Source organism: Delphinapterus leucas, chromosome 14 (assembly GCF_059928025.1).
Source record: "Delphinapterus leucas isolate spDelLeu-1000000601 "Yukka" chromosome 14, BTC_Dleu_Yukka2, whole genome shotgun sequence".
Classification (NCBI taxonomy): Eukaryota; Metazoa; Chordata; class Mammalia; order Artiodactyla; family Monodontidae; genus Delphinapterus; species Delphinapterus leucas.
This window is the reverse complement of record NC_143142.1, coordinates 72,923,397-72,949,450: the sequence shown is the minus strand read 5'-3', so window position 1 is coordinate 72,949,450 and position 26,054 is coordinate 72,923,397. Positions and strand designations below refer to the sequence as shown.

Here is a 26,054-nt window from a genome sequence, read left to right as displayed (position 1 = left end):
ATCTTCCCGGACCAGAGATCGAACCCATGTCCCTTGCATTGGCAGGCAGATTCCCAACCACTGCACCACCAGGGAAGTTCACAATGTTATTTTTTAGAGTAAAAAAATCGGGGGAAGGAACTAAGTGCCTGTAATAGGAAAATGGTCGCATGTTACATTCACAGGTTACATTCCTTTAAAATAATACATAGAAAGACTTTTTTAAACCTATGATAACATGCTCAAAATACAATGTTAAAATAATCAGGATGTAAATGTATATTTAGCATGATGGAAACTATTACAGAAATAGGCATTTCCAAAAGGACTGGAAGAAATGATAACAGAATGTCAATAGTGTTGTCTTTCCTCTAGATGGTGGGATTATGAGATTTTTTTTCCCCCTATTCTTGGCCAGATTTTTCTTCTTTTTTTTTACTTCTCGTTTATATCACTGTTTATGATTAGAAACAAAAGTTTACCTTTTAAAAACTTTAAAATTAATGTTGGCATACTCCTTAAAAATCAGTGACTTGTTTTCTTGAGGCTGATTTGGGCTTTGCAGTACCGTTGGTCCTCTGTGCCTGCAGATGCGGAACACCAGCTGTATCTGCTGTAGTCTGCCATTTTGTAAGGGACTAGAGCATCCATAGAATTTGCCTGCGGGTGCTCCTGGAATCAGTCCCCTGCGGGTACCGAGGGGTAACCATACATCCTCACCCAGCACGTGAACTGCACTGGTGAACCCTTGGTGAGCTCAGCTTTTCTCGTTTTCTCTCCTGCCTCGCTTGCTAGGTCAGCTCAACTACCAGGCGGCCTCTCCTGACGAAGGTGCTCTGGTAAGCGCCGCCAGGAACTTCGGTTTTGTCTTCCTCACCAGGACCCAGAACACGATCACCATCAGTGAGTTGGGCACTGAGAGGACCTACAGTGTTCTCGCCATTTTAGACTTCAACAGTGACCGGAAGCGAATGTCTATAATTGGTAGGTCTCCCCTCAGGGTATGTCTGTGAATGGCTCATTGAGATGCTGCCTTTCACACATTTTATTTAGCGACACCAGGATAAAATAGGCAGTGAATGAACCCCTTGGCTCCCGGAGGATTTCCGCAGGCTTGTCCAAACTAGTGTCTTCTTTCTTCATTCTACACCATGTCCATCACTCGAAGGGACAAATGCAGTAGATCTGAATCTTGCAGACGTTGGTGTATCTTCAAAGATGTGGGCTGCCAGCTGTGGAATCTGGGTGGCAGCACCGTGGGTGGTAGACCCACATGAGCTTTTATATCGTGAGTCACTCTGAGCACTTCTGCTGGAGGCTTGAGGGACACCAGGGAAGGGAGAGTGTAGCAGGAGAGGAGCTCTGAGAAAAGCGAGGCTGTGCTTAGGAATCAAAATCATACCTCCAGCCCAGGCAGCCAAGTGGAGACCGTGATCACTTCATAATACTGAAATGTCTTAAGTTCATTTTTTGAAATAATTTCAAACTTACAGAAAAATTGCAAGAACACTTGAAAGAACTCCTGTATTTTCTTCCATATCCACCATTGTTAGCACTGGTCACAAATTCTTTGTCATTATCATTTACAAGTTCTTGTTTTCTCAGCCATTTGAGAGTCAGTTGCAGATCTCATGCCCCTTTCCCCCAAATACTTAAGTAGGTATTCCCTAAGATCGGGAACCTTCACCTATTTTTATATACAGTACACTGATCGGACTCAGAAAATTTAACATTACAGTATTATTATCTGTACAGAACGTTTTCGAATTTTACCAGGAATTCTCTTTCTGATTCAGGACCCCACCTAATATTCCACATTGCGTTCGGTGATTGTTACTCTAGTCTCCTTTATTCTAGAAGAGTTCCACAACCTGTTTTTGATCTTTCATATGCTGACATTTTTGAAAAGCCCAGGCCTGTTATTTTGTCAAGGGTCCCTCAGTTTGGGTTTGTCTAATGTTCCCTCATAATTAGATTCAGATGACGCACTGTTGGCAGGAAGGGTACGTAGATCGGTGCCGTGTCTTTCCCAGCGTATCACACCAGAAGGCGTGTGACTGCTGGTCACATCAGTTGGATCACTGGGTTAAGTGATACCTATAAGCTTTTCCACCATGAGATTGACTTTTTAACCAAAAGGATATATAGGTTTAACTGCCTCCTGAACTCTGATGAGGCTCATTTTACTGAGTGCTTTCTGCGTACCCAGCACTGATCTGGGCTGATTATCATGCCTGGCATCTACCTTAGAGAACTTAAAATCTAGTTACTGATGAGACACGTAATACAATTAAATTACTGCAGAGATCAAAAAAGCCAAGAAAATGGTCACAAGGAGCGTGTTTTGGTCCCAGTATTAAAGGCAGTTAAGTGTTGTGGGTTTATAGGTAAGAAAGATTCCCACTGGCTGGCATGGACAAAAAAGGCTCTATGGAAGAAGCTAGCACATAGTAGGGAGTCAGTGAATATTTGCTGAAAGAATAAGCAAGGCTATGGAAAACTGAGCTGACTGAAGGAATCTTTTCATATTTATTTCACTATTACATTCTATGTAGACAGTGGCTTACCAACGTTGTTGAGAGCAACATTTTTCTCAGTACATTGCTGATTTTAAACTAATTATGAATGTTTAGCACTGTAACACTTCAAATTAACTTTATGAATGTACTTTTAAGAAATCAAACACTAACTTTTTTATTTGCTTTTCCTTCCCTTGCTACTAGTAAGAACCCTAGAAGGCAATATCAGGCTTTATTGTAAAGGTGCTGACACTGTAATTTATGAACGGTTACATCGAATGAATCCTATGAAACAAGAGACACAGGATGCCCTGGATGTAAGTCTCACTTCCACTCTTTATGCCACAGATTCCAAACTTATTTTCTGGTACTATCCCTTAAGCTGGAATGAAAGCTCTGTGTTAACCGTTGACCTTTCTATTGTCTTGGTGTAGTTCAGTGGAAAGAGCACCAAAGTAGGAATAAGTTCTGTCCCTGACGCCGACTTCCTAGGAAATGACCTTGCTACCTCTTCCCAGCATCCAGGTCAGCAGTATCTACAGGACTGATCCAGGAGAAAGACTGGTCTTTCTTCTGGTGAACTCGAGCAAGCTACATAACCATCCTGTGCTGTAGTCTCCAAGACTTCCAACGTCCTAGTGTACAGTGAAGGAAAGAGAGCATTCACGTATGATAGGGCACGACAAAGCAGTGCACTGGATAATCAAGTTCTGATACCTTTGTTAGAGAATCACTTTGGTCTTCATTACTTCAAACTTGCTATTTTAGGGGACTATGTACTTGGTCCAGTGATACTGCAATTATTCAGAATGCTTCTGGAAATTTCTCTTTTAGAATCGCCTACCAACCCTGATATTGTTTTGCTTATATATAATGATGGCAATGAAGTATGTCGCATATCTGTCAGATCTGGTGTCCCAGTTCTGCCTCTTTACTTGTTTTGTGCCCTCTGGGGGGAAATGGTTGATGTCTCAGATGAATCATTAATTGCCTGTGTGGAAGAGGAAGGGGATAATTCCTACCGTGGAGGGTTGGTGCAAAGCCTCTTGGATGAAAACCATCTTGCACAGCCCCTAGCACTTAGTAGGTGCTTAATAAAGGGTTTTTTTCTTCCCTTCACTTGACGGGTCAGAGTTTGGGGGCCAAAGGTCCTTCAGAAAGAAGCCTGATGAATATGATGTTTAGTAAGTGGGGTCACATTTTAAGGTTATATATGTTACTGAAGCAGTTACACTGGATAATTTCTCATGAGGAGATGAACAAGGGCAGTCTAATCAGATACATGCAGAACCTTGCAGAGTCTTTGACAACAGACCCTCAGTTGGGTGAAGCAGTTCTGCCATTTTGGGCTAGACAAGATGTGATTGTGAAGTAATGGAACATTTTTACTGGTTCATGTTTAAGCTATTTAAATTGGCTTAAATCTGTTCACCATGATTAAATCTTCCAGACTCTTTCATTAAAATGTTTTATCTCAGCTTTAACAGTGACTCATGTATTTCAGAATTGGTTTGAGGGAATAACGCTTGGTTGAGAGTTCATAGTTGATTGGACTTGTAACAGTTTGTAGAAACAAATTATAAAGGTGTCAGGTCTGGTTTACAAAATCATTATACCCCAAGGCAGCTTCCTTGGTCTGTTATTTTCTTCGTTAAGAGAAAAAGGGTTTTTTAAATTCTCATGACTTGATTTAGAAGAAAGATATGCTTTTCCCTTGAACTAATTTTGGAATGACGAATATATTCCTAAGATATTGAGAATACTTAGAAAAATAAAGTATTTGTTTAATCTCCTCTATGGAATGTATGTGTACAGAATCCATCTTTCACAGTCTTTTAAAATTCTCTTATTGTATTATTTCAAAGTAAGGTTTCAAACTTGATCTTGAATTACATAAAATTAACTATTCTTTGGGTGAATGGATTGTCTTTTAAATTAAACAGATCTTTGCAGGTGAGACTCTTAGAACCCTGTGCCTTTGCTATAAGGAAATTGAAGAAAAAGAATTTGAGGAATGGAATAAAAAGTTTATGGCTGCAAGTATAGCCTCAACCAACCGGGATGAAGCTCTGGATAAAGTATATGAGGAGATTGAAAAAGACTTAATTGTGAGTTTTAACCTTTGTAACTTTCTCCTTGATATTCCAAACAGAATTGGAAATTTTATTAAGTTTTATTACAGTTTTGATCTCATGCTTGAAAGAGAATTCCAACTTCAGTATTTGAAATTGGTACAGTGGATCTAGGTCACCTGAATTTCTTTTGTTCAGCAAGCAAAATAGGAGTTGCCATTGGGGGAAACCAAATGACAGAAAACACGATGAGATTCTGATTCTGTTATTTTTACATCACTTATTAAAGTTCACTGTGATTTGTATACAGTAACAAGCCCGCATATACTTATTACGTTGTGAGAATTACTGAGATGATTTATATTTTGCAAGATCTTGAAATGAGAAAATATACCATTTGTTAAAGAGACATTTAAGACTTTCTGCTTTTAGTGTTTATATTAAAAGGAAATGTTCAGTGAATAGTTAGTATTGACTTTTAGCAAGAGAAATTGGCTTGTGTCCGTGTAAAGCAGTATACACACAATGAAAGTATCTTTTTATTGTCTTTGATTTGTACTTACATTTTGTCTTGGTGAATTACTTTAAGAAAAAATGTTTGGCTGTTTTAGTTTTTGATGAGTATGACACACGACAGCCTTCCCAGTTAATGCTGGCCACTGGCCCCAATAGAGCACCAACTGGGGTGTATTTAGTCCTTTTTACAGTTTGGCAAACTGCAATTAAGAACATTTTTGGCTTATTTGCTAATTCCTTTCTTTTAATGTATTATTTCAGCTATTGGGAGCAACAGCTATTGAAGACAAGCTACAAGATGGAGTCCCAGAAACCATTTCAAAACTTGCAAAAGCTGACATTAAGATCTGGGTGCTCACTGGAGACAAAAAGGGTAATTTAGTTTGCACGGAAGCATATCTGTCAATTCACAAATATTCATAGCTCCTGTTTCCCTTGCTCAAGGTGACCTCAAACTTTCCATCCTCTACAAACACTGTCTGTTTCTTTGGGACAGAGACTCTTTCCCTAAGAAATCCTTCTGTTATTCCAGCCCATCCTGACCGCATCCTTCCCAAAGCTCCCTCAGTAGCAGAGTTGACTCCTTAAAATTGAGCTCTTTGTCGTGTCTTCCTGATTGTGTTTAGTCTTCTCTCTCCCACCAGATGTGGGCTGCTATACTCTGGTCCCACCTGTCCTCCCCAGCACTTTGCCACCTGTTGGGCATAGAGTAGAACAGTACAAAATACTGAACAACTACTTTTGTTTTCTTGCCCCTTTTACTGCTTGAAAATTATAATGAAAATTTTATACCCAAGGGAAGATTTTCATTTTTAAATTTAGAGCTCAACAAGTTGTTTGTATTGATTCTTTACTTCAGAAGCCTCCCATGGGAAACTAGATCACTTCTCTTACTCTGGTTGACACAGTTGATGGGTTACACACTTTGATAAGCTTAGGGATTAAGTCCTGACCTTAAACAAATAACGGTGGTGGAAGAGGGGGAAGAAATCTCCAGTAGGAACCCCACGTGAGGGCTTATGGAAATGGTTATCCTTCTCCCCCATGACAGAATGATTAAACCACGTGAACTAAGCGTGTTCAGTATTTCAGTCAACAGTGATTTATTAAATAACCCGTTTATGTATTTGATATATAGCACATTTTATTATTGAAAACATCTCAACCAGACTTTGACTTATTCCATTTACTTTATTACAGAGAAAGGGATGTTTTTATGTGATTTCTAGACATTGCTACAGAAAGACAACGTATGTGATTGAATCTGGTTCATTAATTGAAAAAATATCATTACTAAAGTCCATTATTAAATTCATCAGTAGGAACGACATTTGACTTAACTTTTTTCTGTTGCAGAAACTGCTGAAAATATAGGATTTGCCTGTGAACTTCTTACTGAAGATACCACTATCTGCTATGGGGAAGATATCAGGTGAGTACAGGGCCTGCAGTATGAGAATATGTCACGTCTCATTTTTATAAAAGCAAGACTAGACCCAGTAGACACAGCAGATACAGAGAAGTGGGAGCTAGAATGTGTCAGCTGGCACAGTTTCCTCAAGTTTAAATGAAGCAAGGAAACAACAGGCAGCTCCAATTCACCATGTTTCGACCTTATGTTGTAGGAAAACCTGGGGCCTTGTTTGCCTTTTCAGGGGCCGTTTTTCTGTATTCCTTGGAAGCACTCAGTGCTTGTCTGCTGAAAAAGGAAGTGGGCTTGAGACACCACTATTTAGTATGAATTATATACATATTTTTTCTCTTCCAGCCTTTAGTGACTTGTCTTGATCACTCCTTATTTTCAACTTGAAAATGAGAATTAATGTGGAAAGTGAATAATAAATACCTAATCTTCTAGTGCAGTGGTTTTCAACTGGGGTAGGGGAGGTGGGGACTTTGCCTTCTGGGGAACACTTGGCAATGTCTGGAGACATCTTTGACTGTCACGGTGGGGAAGGAGGGGGGTGCTCCTGGCTTCCAGGGGGTAGAGGCCAGGGATGCTGCTGAACACCCTACAGTACAATAGACAGCCACACGCAACATGGAATTAAGTGGCCCAAGACGTCAGTAGTGCCAAGGCTGAGAAACCTGTTCTTAAAGGTGAAGAATAAAGGCTCTATATGTGTAACGAGGAAAACTCTGGCTGAGATTTCGGAGTCCTGAGTCCTCATTGCAGTTTTCCCATCAACTCGCTGCAGGCAAATCACGTTCTCTCTCTCGGGCTTGATTTCCTTATTTGTAACATGAAGAAATTGGATATTTAGAGTCCCTTTTACTCCAAAATTCCACGACTCATTTTTCTATCACATGAGTGAGTTGTATGTGGTCTTTTCAATAATTTGTTGATATAATGCACTGAGAATATCTCAAAAGCAGACATAACTTTGTGTGGAAATAAGTTTTTTTTCTGCCCAACAGTGGTCACTGTTTGTAATACACTAGGGTTCACCCCTGTGTATTATAATTCAGATCAAGATTGCCCTCCTTCTGTTGCTTGTGAACACATTTTCAACTGTATCTTCCTTTAGCTGCCTTTGGCAAATAATGAAGTACCATGAACATGGTGCCTCCATGGTGGAGGAATCAAGACTTAGTAAGATTATATGCCACTTAATTAAAAAATGGGCAAAGGACTTGAACAGACATTTCTCCAAAGAGGACATACAAATGGTCAATAAACATGAAATAATGCTCAACATCACTTAGCATTAGAGAAATACAAATTAAAACCACAGTTTCACCTCACACGGATGGCTACTATTTAAAAAACACAGAAAGTAACAAGTCTGGGCAAGTATGTGGAAAAATTTGAACCCTGTGCACTGTTGGTGGGAATATAAACTGGTGCAGCCACTATGGAAAACAGCGTGGAGGTTCCTCAAAAAAATTAAAAATAGAACTGCCATATGATCCAGCAATCCCACTTCTGGGTATATATCCAAAAGAATTAAAAGCAGGGACTTGAACAGATATTTGTCCACCCATGTCCACAGCGGCATTATTCACAGTAGCCAAGAAGTGGAAGCAACCTAAGTGTCCACTGACAGATGAATGGATAAACAAAAATGTGGTATATCCATACAATGGAATATTATTCACCCTTAAAAAGGAATAAAATTCTGACATATGCTACATGAATAAACCTTGAGAACAGTGAAATAAGATAGTATTAAGTGAAATAAGCCAATCACACAAAGACACATACGATTCCATTATATGAAGCAGAGTGGTGATTACCAGGAGCTGGGGGGAGGGGAGAAGTGGGGAGTTGTTATTTAATAGGTATAGAGTTTCATTTTAAAAGATGAAAAAGCTCTGGAGATTGGTGATATGAATATACTTAATACTACTGAACTGTATACTCAGAAACAGTTAAGATGATAAATTTTATGTTGTGTTTTTTACAATTTTTAAAAGATTTATGTCAAAATTGTCTCACAGTCAAGGGCCTGTTCATGGTCTTGTACTTTAAACACTTAAATTTTCCCCCAGTGCTCTTCTTCATACAAGGATGGGAAACCAGAGGAACAGAAGTGGAGTCTATGCAAAATTTGTACCCCAAGTACACGAACCTTTTTTTCCATCTGGTGGAAACCGTGCCTTAATAATCACTGGTTCTTGGTTGGTATGTATTAGTGTCTCTCCCTTTGGCTCAAACTGAAGCAGGTCATTCTGGACCAATTTTAGATGGTTTGTCATATTAATTACCAACCTAAAAATCTCTTAGCCTATAAATAAAGTACAATTTCCCAAGTCTGAGAGTTTATATGATACATATAATATTATATGATACAAACTGGTGGCAGTGGTTATTACTAGTTTATCAACTAACTAGTTGATCATTAATTTAAAATATTCTTTGTATAAATTTTTCTGTATTTTTATAGTAAACATTTTATAATCGGAACAATATCATCAATGATATAACCCAAGAATTATCCTTCAGATGATTAAAGTCTTGGGAATGGTACCTTTTTAAAAAATAAATTTATTTATTTATCTATCTTGGGCTGCACTGGGTCTTTGTCGCTGCGTGTGGGCTTTCTCTAGCAGCGGCAAGCAGGGGCTACTCTTCGTTTCCGTGTGTAGGCTTCTTATTGCCGTGGCTTCTCTTGTCGCAGAGCATGCGCTCTAGGTGCGTAGTCTTCAGTAGTCATGGCCCGCAGGCTCAGTAGTTGTGGCTCACGGGCTCTAGAGCGCAGGCTCAGTAGTTGTGGTGTACAGGCTTAGTTGCTCCGTGGGCATGTCGGACCTTCCCGGACCAGGGCTCGAACCCGTGTCCTCTGCATTGGCAGGCGGATTCTTAACCACTGCGCCACCAGGGAAGCCCGGAATGCTACTCTTGTTATTAAACCCCAAATGGTTAGAATCCTTTCCCTTTCTGATTTTCACAGAATGAAATTCTTCTCGAGAAAAAGACCAAGAGAAGTAAGATTTTGAAACTGAAGTTCCCCAGGACAGAAGAAGAAAGACGAATGAGGACACAAAGTAAGAGGAGGCTGGAAGCTAAAAAAGAGCAGCAGCAGCAGAACTTTGTCGACCTGGCCTGTGAGTGCAGTGCGGTCATCTGCTGCCGGGTCACCCCCAAGCAGAAGGCCATGGTGGTGGACCTGGTGAAGAGGTACAAGAAAGCCATCACGCTCGCCATTGGAGACGGGGCCAATGATGTCAACATGATCAAAAGTGAGTCTCGCACGTGGCCAGTGCCACCTGAATCGGTAGAGAGGAAATGGCAGGAACATTTTTGGGGGTAGTTTTTTTCTGATTTCATTGCTTGGGCTTTCATGAAGCAGACCTTTAATAAAGGCACTTAACTGTGGTAACTACACCTGTGACCCTGCCCTCAGGAAGCTTACAGTCCACTCAGTAGGAGAGCGCAGGCATGATTATTCTATACAAAGAGTGCCAAGTCAAAGATGAGCTCTGTGTGGGTGAACTTATCCTTATTTGTTTCCTTCTTTTACATGTTTGGATTTGGTTTTGTGTTTTCTCCTGCTGCTTCTCCTCCCATATTTCTTCAGGGCTTATTAAGAACCCTGCTATTTAATGTTTTGCAAAAATTCCTGCTGAGCTTGCCATAAATTATTGAACTCTCTTTGTTATTTGTTTTGGGAATATTATTCTCCCACGCCTAAGCATTGTTTTCTGGGGCTTTCTTCTTGCCTTTGGTAAATCTGTTGAACTTCACCCTTAGGTGACCTAGTGTGAGCTCAGTGTAACATTGAAGCACAGCTCTGACATCGCCTCAACATTCTCCTGACCTCCCAAGGTCATTTTGCTGGTTGGAGGACCCTAGGTACCCACAAATTGACAGACTGAGTTCTGTCACTGCAGAAATACAATTTTGCTGGTATTAAAAGCATACGGAACCAAACCCTCATCAATATGTCTGAATCCTGGTCCTTTTTCTCCCTGTATTACTTATACAGGAGTATCTTGTAATGAAAATGCCCAAACTAATGAGACCTGAATACTTGTCCTCATCCTGATGCCAGCATGCTGTGTCACCCTGGGCTCATGCTCAGGCCTCAGTTTTCTCATTTGAGAACAAGAAAATTATCTCTGATGTCACCTCTAGCTTTGTAGTATTTTTCTTAAGATGAACTATCCATGGCATGTATACACACGTCCTGTGGTGCCGGGTAGCTTAAATGCATCATATGTATAACTAGACTTTTACTTCAGCCTGTTTCGTAACTCTTCTCTTTCTTTCCTTAGAGTCTCTTCCTTCTCCTCCTTGACATATACTAAGAATATTCCAACTTTATCTTCCTCAAAAGGAGTCAGCTATATAATGTACGTTTTCTCGCTCCTTCATGTGTATGTCTGTGGCCACGGCCAGTTTAATTCCTTTCCACCGTGTTTTGCACATGTTCATCCTGCCATGCGAATGGCATTTCTTGCTCTGAGTTAGATCTATTTCTTTCCTCTGTAGCCAGCTCTAGTTTATTTTCCATTATGTACCTTTTAACATAAATGACTGTGCCAAAAGGGCAAGTGACTCAAACATTATTTTTCTTCAGTTATAATGAAGACTTCTAGATGCTGGGAAAGGGGGACTCCGTTTCAGATTTCCCGATTATGTGACTGAGACTTGAAAACTCTTGTTCCTCTGAATTCACCAACTGATAGCAAAAGGGATCACACAAAGTTGGCATAGATAACCTGTTTTTTCTTGTTTTCAGAATTTTATTAAGCTCTGTTATGTGATACACACTTTTATATATAATGTAGGAGACCATCCACTTGGGATGGAAATCAAAGAAACTCAGGTCTCCTTGGAAGTCAGTAGCTTAACCCAAGTATTAAGTGCCTTTTTGAACTCTGTGAAAACTGTCATCTCTTTTACCTACATCAAGAACAATGAACCGAAAGAAACTGTTCGTTGTTTATAAAGAAGTACAGTGAAATTTAAGTGTCAAAAAAATCTGACCATTTGCTAACATGTTTCATGGTTAGTGGTGTAGTCTAGGAGAAGTGGAGGGAACTGCAGTCCACCATGGTTTGCCCCTAGCAAGGATCCAAGGACCCTCGGATACTGCCCTCTCTCCCGCTTGGGCCTGAAAATGGCTGGTGGGTGTTATTTTCCTTGGCCTAAATCCTGAGAATGAACAGGCAGCATTAGAGAGGCAAAAGGAAGCGACCAGCTTGTCAGGGAATTATGAAGTGGCCTACTGGGCAGGCATCTGAAACCACATCGGCAACTTCAGGGAAGCCTAGGTGCCTATGTTTAGGTTTTAGGAAAATACAAACAAAAAGCAGTGTGGCCTGATAAAGTACATCTGTTCAGTTGCCGTGAGTCACTCTGTAAACTGTGGCAGTGTTCACTTCACATACTGTCCCTTGGTCTGCTCGGCAGAGGCTGGACTGGATGTCAGGGCCTGGGGCGGTGGCTCCTCTTCCTTGTCTCTGACAGAATCTCAACATTTCCCTGTTATTTGTTCAGAAAAGAAGGCCATGGTTTGGTAGGAAAGAACAGTTTGGCAACCACAACTGGTCATTAAGAACTATTTATGTGTATAAAGAGGTTATAAGTATTGATTGAGATGCAGTTTATTCTATTTTATAGAATTGCAAAGTGTTATTAAAAACTTAGGTTTTGGACAAGTCACTATGTTAATGCCAGACCTTGTATTCTGCAAGTGGGGCAGGAGTTGTGGAGGTTCTTTTAGTTGGAGACTCTGCTGAGCTGGCAGGCACTTCTCAGGGTCTGAGTAGTAATAGGTTGTATTCTGCAACACATGTTCTAAAAATGATCTCACTTCCATGACTTTTAAGACCTAGATAAAACTCATAATTCTCTAAGTGGAACATGTGATTTAATGACTATTGGGAGCATGGATAAAATTGGGACTTTCATTTTCATCCATTCTGGAAACCTCCCCTCCTCAAAACAACTGTGTCTTGGGGTCTCAGTGGGCCATGCATAAGCCTTTGAAAGTTTAACAGTATCTAAGTTTAAACACTTTTGGTTGCAAGTATTGGAGAACAATTCAAGTTAGCTTAAGACAAAAAGAAACCTATTTTAAAAGTTACAAATATGTCTCATGCTGCTCAAGAAGCCAGGCCTCAGGAATATGCTAGAACCAGGACCTGAAGCTGCACCAGGAACCCAGTGTCTGCCCTTCTCTCTCATCCTTTCTCTAGACTACTTTATTTCTCTGCCCCTCAGAAAGAAGTATATCCATCCCACAACTCAAAAATTTACATGTTAAAATTCCAAACACAAACACACCCAAATCCTAACTCCAAAATACCAAGAGACCGAGGGAAACAGATCCCTTTAGGTACTTTAAGCAGGAAGTGATTAATAGAGGGGACCAGGTGCTCATGAAAATTCTGGATGAACTGAAGAAGTAGGTTCTAGGCTGTGTCTGCAGGTCTGGGTCACTCACCAGAGGAGCTTCTAGCCTCTGAAGAGCTTTCCAGTTGAGAAGCCCTTGCAGTTGTTTATCAACATCTGGGCAGCTGGAGAATGGATATGAATTCTGCTGCAGAAATGCCAAAAAGGGAAGGGATGCTGGGCTCCAATTTGCTTCTGCTTCCAAGTCACAAGCAGGTCCAAACAAGTGGAACTTAATTCACAAAGAGAACCTAACTGCAAGGGAGTCTAAGCAATGTAGGGTTTTTATTTGCTTTCCCACCTCTCCAATTAGAACAAAAGTTCCACAATGAAGGAGAGCCAATTCGTAGTATCTGCCAATTCGTAGTATCTACCATAGATTATGTATCTGCCCGGCTGACTCAGCTGTGGCCAGGGAGGCAGGGACACACGGTACACATGGATGCCTGGGGCTCACCCTTTGGGTGGGAAGGATGGCTTATGAGCTGGGCAGATAATCCAAATGGAATTCATTACCCACTTGAGATCCTTTCACAAATATTTACGGAAGCCCAAGCACGTGCTATGTCTAGCAACGGGTACTTCTGAGTTCAGAAACTGGGGGTGGGGGATGGTGAGCAACAGTTTTCACATTTATTGTTTCATAAATTTGAGGGGTTTTTTGTATTGCTATGGAAACATTTTTATCATCTCAATGTTTTGCCTTAAAATAAGCTTATGATTCAGTTATCTTCTCCCCACCCCCACAGCTGCCCACATTGGTGTTGGAATAAGTGGACAAGAAGGCATGCAAGCTGTCATGTCAAGTGACTATTCCTTTGCACAGTTCAGATACTTGCAGAGACTGCTGTTGGTGCACGGCAGGTGGTCTTACATACGGATGTGCAAGTTCCTACGATACTTCTTTTATAAAAACTTTTCATTTACTTTGGTTCATTTCTGGTACTCCTTCTTCAACGGGTACTCTGCACAGGTAATATACCATCATCATTATTATTAAATGAGTAGAGCTCTTCTCTTACATGAATAAAACTATGTCTGAAATTTTCTTCCCCCTCCATATTTGCAGTTTTGGTGCTCTCTCTTAACAGTTGAGGTACAGATTAAGTTTATGAATCTTCTAAAATGTTTCTGGTGCTTTAAACCTATTTTATTTTGCCTTTAAAAAGGTAGGATTTGTTCCTGGTCTGTTGACTTTTGTTTGTGTGTCTTTGCCTTCACCATAGATTTTTTTTTTTTCCCAAGTCACCTTGCCGTTAAGAATAGTGATAACAAATTGTTCAACTTTGAAAAAATTGTTCAAATTTAAGTATAAAATTACATCGGGGCTGAAGGGATTATATAAATTGGGGATGATCATAGATCTAACATCATGTCTCCACTGTTGGTTTTTAAATTTTAACATTTTGCTGAAATGGGAGTGGGGGCATATCTACAATGTTAAATTGTTGATATGGCAGAAACACACCATTAGCAAAAAACCTAAGTCAGTGCCTGTGGTTGTCCAAACTTCTTTGATGCTACGCTACAGACAACTGGCATGAGAGGAGGCCAGCTGTAGAAACTGGAGGCCAGGATGTCTTGGGGTTTTGAGCAAGTTTGGGGCCTTCTTCCTGTTTCTGTGCAGGATGGTGTATCACTGTTGGTGCTGAGTAAGCCCATTTCCTCTATCCCCCACTGAGGACTGGGGTGTGCACAGCCTTGCTTATCCTTTTCAAAAGCATCTTTCTTATATCCAAATTCTGGTTTATAAAATGTTTAAATGGAAATGCTGGACTGGCAAGAGAAGAGTATATTTGAACGGAACTTACGTGCTTTTGAACCAGTTGTATGTAATCTAATTCATTAATAAAAGGGATATAAAAGACGATGAACACTGATTTGTTCTCCAGCATTCTTCAAATAGACCAGACTCCTTTTCCAAAAACTTTTCAGAGTCTATTTCCCCACTTATTTTACGGGGAAGATTATTGCCTGTGGAAAGCCCTTTGATTCTGTCCATTCGATCAAAACAAACTCCTGCCTGCTACTGGCATAGCTGGCGGGGGGAGGGGTGTTTACTTTCCCTGGGGACACCCCTGCTTTGAGGGCAGATGCGCACGTATTAACTAGGTGGGCAACGTTTCTTCGTCGGTGACACACAGACTCTGTCATCTCCTCACAGACCGCGTATGAAGACTGGTTCATCACCCTCTACAATGTGATCTACTCCAGCCTGCCCGTCCTCCTCATGGGGCTGCTCGACCAGGTAGGAGCCTGGCGCTGACAGGGTCGCTTCTGGACAGACTGAGTGACTGTTTCAAAGCAAATATTTCAATGCATTCTTTTGGTTTTCACTTCTTTCTGAGTAAACCCTATTATATTTCTGCTGTCAGGCAACAAGAGTAACTGCTATGCTTGTTTTATAGTAAGAAGAGAGGATTTCTGTGCCTGGGTTGAATTCATTGACAAAAGAGTTTATTACCCTCATTTCGGACACTAAGATTTTCTTGTTAGATACCTAACAGTATGTCTCTACAATAACAACTTACACATCTTTAAAGTAAATTACTTTAATACCTCCCCAAACTTACAGGTTTAATTTCCAAATTAGTCCGCATTCTATCTAGTAGCAATTTTTACAGAAACTGCTTTCAAGAATAATTTGGAATTAACTCATTGATGTGTATGTAAAATGCTTTCCCAAAGTATTAGAAAAAATGTATTCTCAGAAAGTAAAAATAGGCTTCCTGCACTTCTTTAAACATTATCTGCTTTCTTAAGTAGCAAAATAGTAATACTTTACCCAGTCTCAGAATTAAATATCGAATGATGGTGGACTACAGTAACGAGGTTGCTCTCTGCACAAAGAAATTATTCAGGATTTATCATCTTGTTTAGTTTTTGCCTTCCTAGAACTTAACAAGTTGCAACTCCTTTCAAGATAGAGGTTGTGACGTATCTCGAGTTCTTTGATCCCGATGGACAGCACTCAACTGTAATTGTGTTTTCCCCTTAAGGATGTGAGCGACAAACTGAGCCTCCGCTTCCCTGGGTTATACATGGTGGGACAAAGAGACTTACTATTCAACTACAGGAGATTCTTCGTAAGCTTGTTGCACGGGGTTTTAACATCTTTGGTCCTCTTCTTCATACCTCTTGGAGCTTATCTGCAAACTGTGGGACAGGATGGAGAGGCGCCCTCAGACTACCAATCTTTTGCTGTCACAATTGCCTCTGCTCTTGTAATAACAGTCAATTTCCAGGTATGTGGCTTTAGTCAACTGTTTTCAGTACCTGTTGGTACTGTATGCATTTCTGTATGTAGACCAGCGTGCACATCCGCCTGGCTCCCATTCTTCCTCCAACTGAGGCTCTGCTGCTTTGCAAATATGAATGGATGCTATTTTCATCCCTTATACCAAACATATTTCCTATTTCTTGCCTGAGCCAAAGATAGCTTCTGATTGTTCAGTATTCAAGCCATACCATGCTCAAATTGCTGAATTCTATTTTCAGAATCCTTAGATCCTTGATTTCTTGCTAACTCCCCAAATGAGTGCTCTGTTTTTCTCTGGTTTCCCCAACAGATTGGCTTGGATACTTCTTATTGGACTTTTGTGAATGCTTTTTCAATTTTTGGAAGCATTGCAATTTATTTTGGCATCATGTTTGACCTTCATAGTGCCGGAATACATGTTCTCTTTCCATCTGCATTTCAATTTACAGGTTGGTATTTTCTAAATTCCAAAAATAAATAAAATAGAAAAATGTCATTAATTTAGATTCTGACATAACTTCAGGGTAAGTAAAAACATAAAGTGTAAATTACTGCTAGTGAAAATTAACGTCCTGACTAGAATTGGGGGTGGTGGGTTGGAAGGGTGGTAACGTGATGGGAGGAAAGCAAATTAAAATAACTAAGCTATAATTGTGCTTTTTTTTCTTCCATAAAACCTAATATTAGTAGGTTATTGAGAAACTGGGAAGACATGTATTGCTGGTAGCACTATAGTTTAATCTTTCTAAAGCACTACCTAGAAATATGTAATGAATTTTTGTGTACATTTTGATCCAGTATTTCCACATGGGGAAAATACCCTAACATGAAACACACCAAATTTTGGAAAGATAATCTGTACAAAGACTGTATCACTACAACATTTCTAATTGTCTTTTAAAAATTGGAAATAACCCTCCCTAAGAATATCAAATTAGCTAAACAAACTATGAATCCCAGATGATGGAATTCTAGAACTTAAAAGTGGACTGCATCATCGGAAATACACATACAGAGCAATAAGTAAACTTATGGAAAACAAAACAGTTTACAGCTATATAAAATATGACAAATTGACAAATGCTAGAATGAAATAAATATCAAAAATATTATAAATAGCGTGAATTAGAATTTATGAACATCTTATTATGGATAGAGTAGTTTGGATTCACAGTGGAAAAAAATTCCCCATAAACTCATTTCCCTGTAAAAGATTAGGTTTTTCTTTGTTTGTTTGTTTGAATGATCAGTTGTTGGGTTATAAAAGACAATTGCTATGGTAACCCTTTTCTTATTGGGATTGAGCTCATTTATTTTATGACTGTGTTCTTGCTTACTGACTCTGTGTTTTAAAATTTTAGTACCCACTTACTTAGAATATTCTCATAGGGAATGTGTTTTAAACCCATACACATTTATGCTATTATTTTTATAAACTCACAGTGTAAGTACAGAAAATATTGTGAGAAACTTGGTTCTAGTTTTAAAATTGAGTAGTATATGGTCACCTGGTTGTATTACAGAATTGAATTGTTACTTCCTCTGACATAAAAACTAGTAGCCTAATTCAGTGGTAAAAGCCTAGCTCTAGTCAGATGGACATGGGTTTTAATTCAGGAGTTGCCATAGCTAGTTGTTACCTTGGGCAAATTTTTTTACTCTCCACAAACTCAGTTTCTTCATGTGATAGAGGGCAATACTCCGCTCTCAGAAATGATTAAGTGGCATGACCTAAAACACCCAGCATAAGGCTTATCCCACAAATGGCAGTGCCCATTGTTAATACATGGCGTTTCAAACCAAAACTATAAATTGGAAGTGCTTTTTTAAGTTCCTGAAAAAATCCACAAGTATAAACTGCCTACTTTTCCATTTTTAATTAATGCAATGTCAACAAATGTACTTTCTTTTTTCGCTATTTATATGTTCACTTATATACACTTGCCTTGTTCCAAAGAATTTACGTGCCTAATTCTGCTTTGCTTAGTCTGGTTTTAAAATGTTCATTCCTTGAGCAGTGGTGGGATGTTTTTGGGAGGGCAATCTGGTTGTAAAAGCTCACCACAGAGAATCCACTTGTGGACTGTGGAATATTAGCTATGCCCCCCTTGGGATGAAAACCATTGTGATTCATTCTCTGTGCTTTTTCCAGGCACAGCTTCAAATGCTCTGAGACAGCCATATATTTGGTTGACCATCATCTTGACTGTTGCTGTGTGCTTGCTGCCTGTTGTTGCCACACGATTCTTGTCAATGACCATCTGGCCATCAGAAAGTGATAAGGTATAGAAAAAAAAAGTCTTCTCCTAACTCTGAGTGCCTCTCACAGAAATCAAAGCATTTCTCCAAAGCAGCTTTCCTGCAAAATTCTAAGCTCTTGGGAAGTTTGGTCTGAAAATTTTTTAGGACTACTCTTTTTTTTATTACAAAAATTAGGAAATATCAAAAGGAAAATAGTATAATGAACCCCCATATATCTATCCTCTCAATTTAGCAATTATACTATTAATATTTTGCCCTGCATACAGGTTGGGGTTTTTCTTCATTTAAGGGAAAATGAAAAATCTTGTAGCAGGATCCTTTGAGCTACAAGTAACAGGGAGATATGGCTCAAAATGGTTCAATGATGATGTATCACCTCCACTCACATCATAATTAGGTTTCAGGCTCAGCTGATGGGCAACTTAATGTTATCAAAAAAGAACTGGGGTTTTTTCCATCTCCCCCCTCTGCTGAAAGATGGCTACAGGAGTTCCCGGCACTGCGTCCTGACATGTCAATATCCAGGGGAAGATTAAAGATTGATTATGCTGTTGCTTTCCCTTAGGAGGCTGGCAACCTTTTTTTGTTTTGCCTGGGAACTTTTTATGGAAGGGCCCAGCACACTTTTCTCAGGCCTCATTAGCCGGAATTAGATCGCATGCCCATTCCTGGACTAGTAGAGGGCAAGTCAAGTCGATCAGTCCTACCCCTGGGGGTGGCGTCCACATGGAGGAATGTGGCTGTAAGCAGGAGGATGGTACCTGAGTAAACTCATTTCCATCAGAAAGGAGGAGGAGGAGAGAACAGCTGCTAGGTAGGTAGCCTTCACTATCCTCCAGCTTTCCCTCCTCCACTGACAAGGGTGTGCAGTAGCAACCCAGAAGGAGGCCAACAGTCTTTTCTAAACCTGTACCTCTATGAAATGGAAAGAGCGCACTAGTTTAGGAGTGGGAATCCTGGCACTCCATTTTCTAGCTCTGAGAGCTTGGAAACGTCATGTAACCTGCCTCCCTCCATTTCCTCCACTTTAAAGCGAGTATGGTTATGCCCGCCCCCAAATGAGGCAGGTTGCGTGCAGCCAGTTCTTTTTAACCTTACCCCATCTCTCCTGCCTTCGTAGATTCAGAAGCACCGAAAGCGGTTAAAAGCCGAAGAGCAGTGGAAGCGGCGGCAGAATGTGTTCCGCCGGGGCGTGTCTGCACGGCGCTCGGCCTACGCTTTCTCCCACCAGCGTGGCTATGCCGACCTCATCTCTTCCGGGCGCAGCATCCGCAAGAAGCGCTATCCCCTGGATGCAGTCATCGCCGATGGGACGGCAGAATACAGGCGAACCGTGGAGAGCTGAGGCATTTGCTTCAGGTGACCTGTAGCAAAACAATCACACAAAGTAAAATGTCTTCTTTTTTTATGAGAGACTCGACTTTTTGAAAAAAAAAAAAAATTTGTCACAAGGATGTTGAAGGCAATAACCTTTTTAACAAGCTACAATACTTGGGTTGGACTACTGCAATAGCAAAGCCAAGGAGACCTTTTGAAAAGTCGTGTTGATGTTTTGTTTTGATTCAAAGTGAACGTTTTTAACCCCATCTCAATCTAGGACAAGAGAATTAGAAAACGTCTTATTTCAGTTCAAATGGTATTGTACTGTAAAATTACAATTAGATTTTCCTGTCTGGGATCTTCAGCACAAATTTCTCAGACGCTCCTTTTTTCCTGGAGTCCACCTTACTAACAAAGATCTTTTATTTACAATGGTAGTGACGAAAGATTCACGAATGTTCATTCCCTAGAAGCTAAGTGGTCTGATGACTGTCTGATGACTTTTTCAGAGTTGATAATGGGGCTGCTTGGTTTCATGGTCTCATATTGGTTTACTAATTCAGCTCAATCAACAAAAATTACTTCACATTTCATAAGTACAAGGTTTTGATCTGTTTCGGTTTACTACCAGGTTAAAAGAGCACATTACATACGTTTACTCTGAAAGAATATATAATAGTAAGACACTTCCTGTAGTACCAAGTGCATTTATTTTCTACTGTCATTAAAAACAGATAAATATTTATGGGCTTTTTAAAAAAAAGCTTTTAAAAACTGAGGGTATCAGTGATAAATTGCAGAATATTTTGCAAAGCTTTCTTTTGAAAAGCAAACTTTTGTGCCTGCCTATATGTAAAGTATTTTATAAGGGACTTGAACAGAGACCTCACTCTTTATGTCTTGAGAGAAAAGGCTGTTGGTAGCCATATTTCTAAGACTAACAGTGTATCATTTTTAAACTGAACATAACTTTAGGCAATTATGGAAACTATCCTCAAAGAGGTAAAAGTTATTTATCCAGGGGCTTTTCTCACTCTGTGTTTCACACACTAGTTTCCAGTGAAGACAGAAAAGTGTCTTCAATAATTCTGTTCTTTACCATTAGGTTGTGAATGTTCACAATATCTGTTCCTTTGAATTCCTTATGAGGAAATCACAGCATGTATATATTCATTGTCTAGATATGAAAAGAATATAGCTCTTTAGTCTACGGAAGTAAATTTCCGGAAGTTTACAACTTTTCTTTATCTTGTAAATTTAAAAATTGTAAGTTTTTTTGTGTAATTCTGTCAGTTTCAGATTTCTCTCCCGTTTTGCAAATTGTGGGAAAGGTCGACAATGCAAATGTGTCAAAGACTTACATGGTTGGGTGCAATATTAACAATTTTAAAATGCAAATTGCTTTGGATAAATTATTTCTATATTCTGTAAATCTGAGATTAATGTATATTTTTGTTTAAAAAATAAATGCTTTAGTAAAATCTTTGGAAGTACAATCTTCTAAAATACTTTTAAGTTGGGTGTTTTATCTTAGACTGGGGCAGATGATGGAAGAATCTAGGCCTGCCTGGTTTTTAAAGGAACACAGGTGGTAAGAAGTAAGTTACTGGCAGGGTACTAAGTGTTAGGGTCAAAGTGGCTGAGAAAAGGATCAGACTACAGAGGTAGAGGGTATGGATTTGTAGTTGGCAAGACCAACTGTATCCCGGGAGGGTGCATCTTAGGATATCAGGGAACAGTTTTTCCAAGTGACCTCAACTCTTTGGAGCCAGATTAAAAGCAAAGGTAAGCCCTGACCAAAAGTAGGGGCTGGGAAGTGAGCAGAAAAATGAGCAAAGGGGAATTAGGATATTGAAGGGCAGGAGAGCAGGTAAGGACAAGGAGGGATGCCTGAGGCTGGAGGAGGGCCGAGTCTGATGAGCTAGCTGCAGGACAGGTAGTCAGTTCCTGGACAGTAAGGAAAGCTGTGACCCCATTAGGGAAATGTGACAGACGAGGAGGTTCTTTGCAGGAGGACAGAGATGGGGGACTTTTCTGGGAGGCATAATTAGTAGCAGGTGATGAGAGAGTATCAGTCTAGGCGTGTTCTGTAAGGTAGGAAATCAAGACCCCGCTCTTTGCTATTTTAAAACGGACAGCCTGCTTCCAGAGCGGAATTTCATATCTACATCAGGGCAACCCGTTAGAAACGGGTGGGAGGAGACAGGACAGATTATTAGCCTCTGCAATAGAAATGGTATCAGAAAACCTGAGCAGAGCTGGGAGATGGTCCCTTAAAAAAAATTAAGGTCCATTTTTTCCTTAGGATATACTACTGTATTTAAATTGGTTGAGGAATAAATGTTTTTAACCAAAGAGCACCACCTAAAGGTTCTTACTGATGTTCAGTACCAGAAACTTCAGTAAAGGCATCTGATGGGGATAAAATGGTTCTTAAGAGACTCCAATGTGACAGCAAAATGTACCCTAATGGAATCTAAATATGTTTTAACAGTTGCTGCCTTCATGTGATGTGAATGAAGCTTAGGAAAATTTTAAGACAGCTTCTAAAAGTCTTGTCAGAATCTGCTTCTAAGTTATAGCTGTAATAAAACTTCTGGTGCATGGGACTTCCCTGGTGGCACAGTGGCTAAGAATCTGCCTGCCAATGCAGGGGACACGGGTTCAAGCCCTGGTCCGGGAAGATCCCACATGCCGCAGAGCAACTAAGCCCATGTGCCACAACTACTGAGCCTGCGAGCCACAACTACTGCAGCCCTCGCGCCTAGAGCCTGTGCTCCACAACAAAGAGAAGGCACCGCAATGAGAAGCCCGCACACCGCAACAAAGAGTAGCCTCCGCTCGCCACAACTAGACAGAGCCCGCACATGGCAACAATGACCCAACTCAGCCAAAAAATAAATAAATAAATATTAAAAAAAAAAAAAAAGGCTCATACTCTCAGACCCACCTGCACCAGGGCCCAGCACAGAAGGAGCCAACTGAAATGCACCCAGACTTTATGTAAAGGCTTTATTGCTTACCTTAGAGTGTTGGTCCGAGGGGCAGGGGTCAGATTTAACACGCATGCCTGCTGGGGTACCCTCCAAGGACAAAGGCTGGTGGATGCCATCTTTGTCTCACTCCTGCCGGCAGGGCACCATCTTTTTAGTATTTTAATCTACATTCTTTTTTTCCCCCCAGTCAGCACCATCTTTATGCCCTCCCTGTGCTGCAATGTAGAGCACCAGTATCTCCAGAGGGGAGGCTTTTACATGCATCCGGTATCTTTTTATGTCTGGTACCCTGGTTTTTATGACTACAACTCAGGGGACACCCCTGATTGCCTGGCTCTGGCGGCCAGTGGGGCTTATGCTCATGGGTCCAGCAGGACTGTAACCAACAGCAAAAGAGTTCTTAACCGGCTACCATCTCCAGGGAACAGCAAGAGGCAACAGTCAGAGGAGTCTTACTATGAGAGGCCCACTAACTTACCTTCATAACTGTGGCCTAAGATTTCCAAGGAAGCACACATCTAAGTGTCTACTGTAATGCTCTCCAGCAGCCTCAGAGCATGAGCACTCTCTTTGCGCTTTCACCCTACAGCCATCAGAGCACTACTGTCTCCCAGGGAGGAGCTCATACATGTGTCTGGTCCCAGGTTTTACATCTGGTGCCTCAGTTTTTGTGGCTGCCACCTAGGGGATGCCCCTTAATCACCTGCCTCTGGGAGCCAGCAGGGCTTGTGTTCCTGGATCCCATGGCGTTGTTATAAATGGGGAGACAGTTCTTGGCCTGCTACCACCCCCAGGGCACAGTGAGACAGCAGACTGAAACAAACCCCAGTCTTTCTGTGATAAAGGAATATTTGCTTGTCCTGGAGCTTTGGCCTGAGGGGCAGGCTTCTGGTTGGATGTAGGGACCTACTGAGATGCTCTCCTTGGACAAAAGCCAGAGAACACCATTTTTGTGCTCTCCATCTGCCCACCAGTATCTCTCAGAAAGGAGTTTGTACAGTTGTCTGGAGCCCCAATTTTTGTGACTGATACCCACGGGGACACGTTTAGGGTATCCAGCTTTTGCAGCCAGCAGGGCTTATGCTTGCAGTCCTTCAGTACTGTATATATTTGTATATGCTGATACCTGAGAGTCTAGCTTCCAATAAGCCTGCTAACTGAGACCCTCCTCTATGGGATACTGACAGGTCTTGCACACGCTCAACAACTGAGAGCCTCTAAAATTAAAATGGGCAGCCTGGACAATCACAAAGGTATGAGAGACAAGCAAGAGCTAGGGTAGGGCTGGATGACAAGGTTCTCCTACATGAGGCCACCCCCTCAAGATTAAGAGGTGGCTGTTTCACCTCCACATAGACACCAACACAGAGAGTCAAGGAAAATGAAGAAATAGAGGAATATGTTCCAAATGAAATAAGATAAAATCTCGGAAAAAGAATTAATGTAATGCAGATAAGTAATTTACCTCATAAAGGGCTCAAAACAAAGATCATAAAGATGCTTACCAAGCTCAGGAAGGGAATGGATGAACACAGTGAAATCTTTGACAGAGATAGAAGGTATAAGAAAGTATCAAATAGAAGTCACAGAGCTGGTGGTTGGGGGGGTGGGATGAACTGGGAGACTGGGATTGACATACAGACGCTACTATATAGAAAACAGATAACTAATGAGAACCTACTGTATAGCACAGAGAACTTTACTCAATGCTCTGTGGTGACCTAAATGGGAAGGAAATCTAAAAAAGAGTGGATATGTGTATGTGTATAACTGATTCACTTTGCTGTACAGAAGGAACTAACACAACATAGTAAATCAACTATACTCCAATTAAAAAAAAAGTCACAGAGCTGAAGAAACAATGATCAAACTGAAAAGTACACTACTGGGGTTCAACAGTAAACTAGACGAAGCAGAAGAAAGGACAAGTGGGCAGTGGACTTCACCTAATCAGAGAAACAAAAAGAAAAATGAAAAAAAGTGAAGATAGCTTAAAGGACTTACGGGACAACATCAAATGGACCAACATTTGCATTAAAGGGGTCACAGAAATAGGAGAGAGAAGACTCATTTGAAGAAACAACAGCTGAAAACTTCCCTAACCTGGGGAAGGAAACAGACAGCTAGGTGCAAGAGGAACAGATAGTTTCAAATAAGAACTCAGAGACCCACACCAAGACATATTATAATTAAAATGTCAAAAGTTAAAGACAAAGAGAGAATCTCAAAAGCATGAAGAGGAAAACAACTTTTTGTGTACAAAGAATCCCCCCTAAGACTACCATCAGATTTTTGAGCAGAAGTTCTGCAGGCAATATAGGGAGTGGCATGATATGTTCAAAGTGATTAAAGAAAAAAAACTTCGAACAAAGAATACTGTATCTGGCAAAGCTGTCATTCAGAACTGAAGAGATAAAGTTTTCCAGACAAGCTAAAACTAAAGGAGTTCATCAACACTAGACCAGCCTTACAAGAAATGTTAAAAGGACTTCTGTAAGCTGAAAGGAAACTGCTAATCAGTAACAGGAAAACATGGACGTCTCGCTGGTAAAGGTAAATATATAGTAAAATTCAGAATAATCTAATGTTATAAAGGTGGTACATTAATCACTTATAAAGCTAGTATGAAAGTTATGTAAAGGCCAACTAGCCCGAGGCAGGGGAACGCAATCAGACTCACAGGTTGCATCAGACCGAAACTTTCCGGACCACCCAGTTCCAGAAACTGACCTGGAGACTTTCCGGACCACCCAGTTCCAGGAACTGACCTGGGGAGTTTCCACCCGGCCCAGCCTTCCCGCCTTTTGAGGGGCGGGACTAACGGTCCCAAGACTGATGCAGCCAGCACCGGATACTGCCACGATACCCGACGAGACCACCAAATAAGGAATAACCTGCACCCTCCCGGATTCACCACACCCCTTTCCCTTCTTCCCCTATAAATTCTGCCCAAACCCTCACCCGGGTGTGACTTCTCTGGCCCCTTTCTCTCGGACCAGTGAACCTCGCCCAGGAGCGTTCCCAAATAAAGCTTGTTTAAGCTCTCCTCCGTTTCTTGGTACTGTTCCTTACAAGTTAAAGGACAAAAGTAGTAAAAAATGTAACTATAATAATTTGCTAAGGCATACACAAAATAAAAAGATGTAAATTGTGACATCAAAAACATAAAACAAGAGGAAGCAGAAAATAAAAATATAGAGCTGTAGGATGCATTCAAACTTTTAAGTTGTTAGCACCTTAAAATAAACTGCTATAAGTTGTTATATGTAAGTCACAGAAAAAAACCCA

General features: G+C 40.6%; 1 protein-coding gene and 1 long non-coding RNA gene across 7 annotated transcripts in view; one reads left to right on the top strand and one right to left on the bottom strand.

The window, feature by feature from the left end:
- ATP8B1 (ATPase phospholipid transporting 8B1) overlaps nt 1-21,548 on the top strand; it is a 112,828-nt gene extending 91,280 nt beyond the window's left edge. For all 4 annotated transcript variants that reach the window (XM_089895236.1, XM_089895237.1, XM_030762026.2 and 1 more), the window contains 13 exons: nt 775-963; nt 2,703-2,815; nt 4,442-4,606; nt 5,348-5,459; nt 6,443-6,518; nt 8,579-8,711; nt 9,481-9,769; nt 13,679-13,902; nt 15,094-15,177; nt 15,929-16,174; nt 16,499-16,637; nt 18,341-18,471; nt 19,571-21,548. In XM_089895236.1, coding sequence (XP_089751362.1) covers nt 775-963; nt 2,703-2,815; nt 4,442-4,606; nt 5,348-5,459; nt 6,443-6,518; nt 8,579-8,711; nt 9,481-9,769; nt 13,679-13,902; nt 15,094-15,177; nt 15,929-16,174; nt 16,499-16,637; nt 18,341-18,471; nt 19,571-19,795 — 2,126 coding nt within the window. In that variant the 3' untranslated portion in view covers nt 19,796-21,548. The remainder of the gene's footprint in view (nt 1-774; nt 964-2,702; nt 2,816-4,441; nt 4,607-5,347; nt 5,460-6,442; nt 6,519-8,578; nt 8,712-9,480; nt 9,770-13,678; nt 13,903-15,093; nt 15,178-15,928; nt 16,175-16,498; nt 16,638-18,340; nt 18,472-19,570) is intronic.
- Nucleotides 14,262-26,054, bottom strand: part of LOC111180231 (uncharacterized) — a 54,165-nt gene continuing 42,372 nt past the window's right edge. For all 3 annotated transcript variants that reach the window (XR_002646158.3, XR_016387643.1, XR_002646157.3), the window contains 2 exons: nt 19,549-19,814; nt 14,262-16,648 (listed from right to left, as the gene is read on the bottom strand). This is a non-coding gene — a long non-coding RNA (uncharacterized LOC111180231). The remainder of the gene's footprint in view (nt 16,649-19,548; nt 19,815-26,054) is intronic.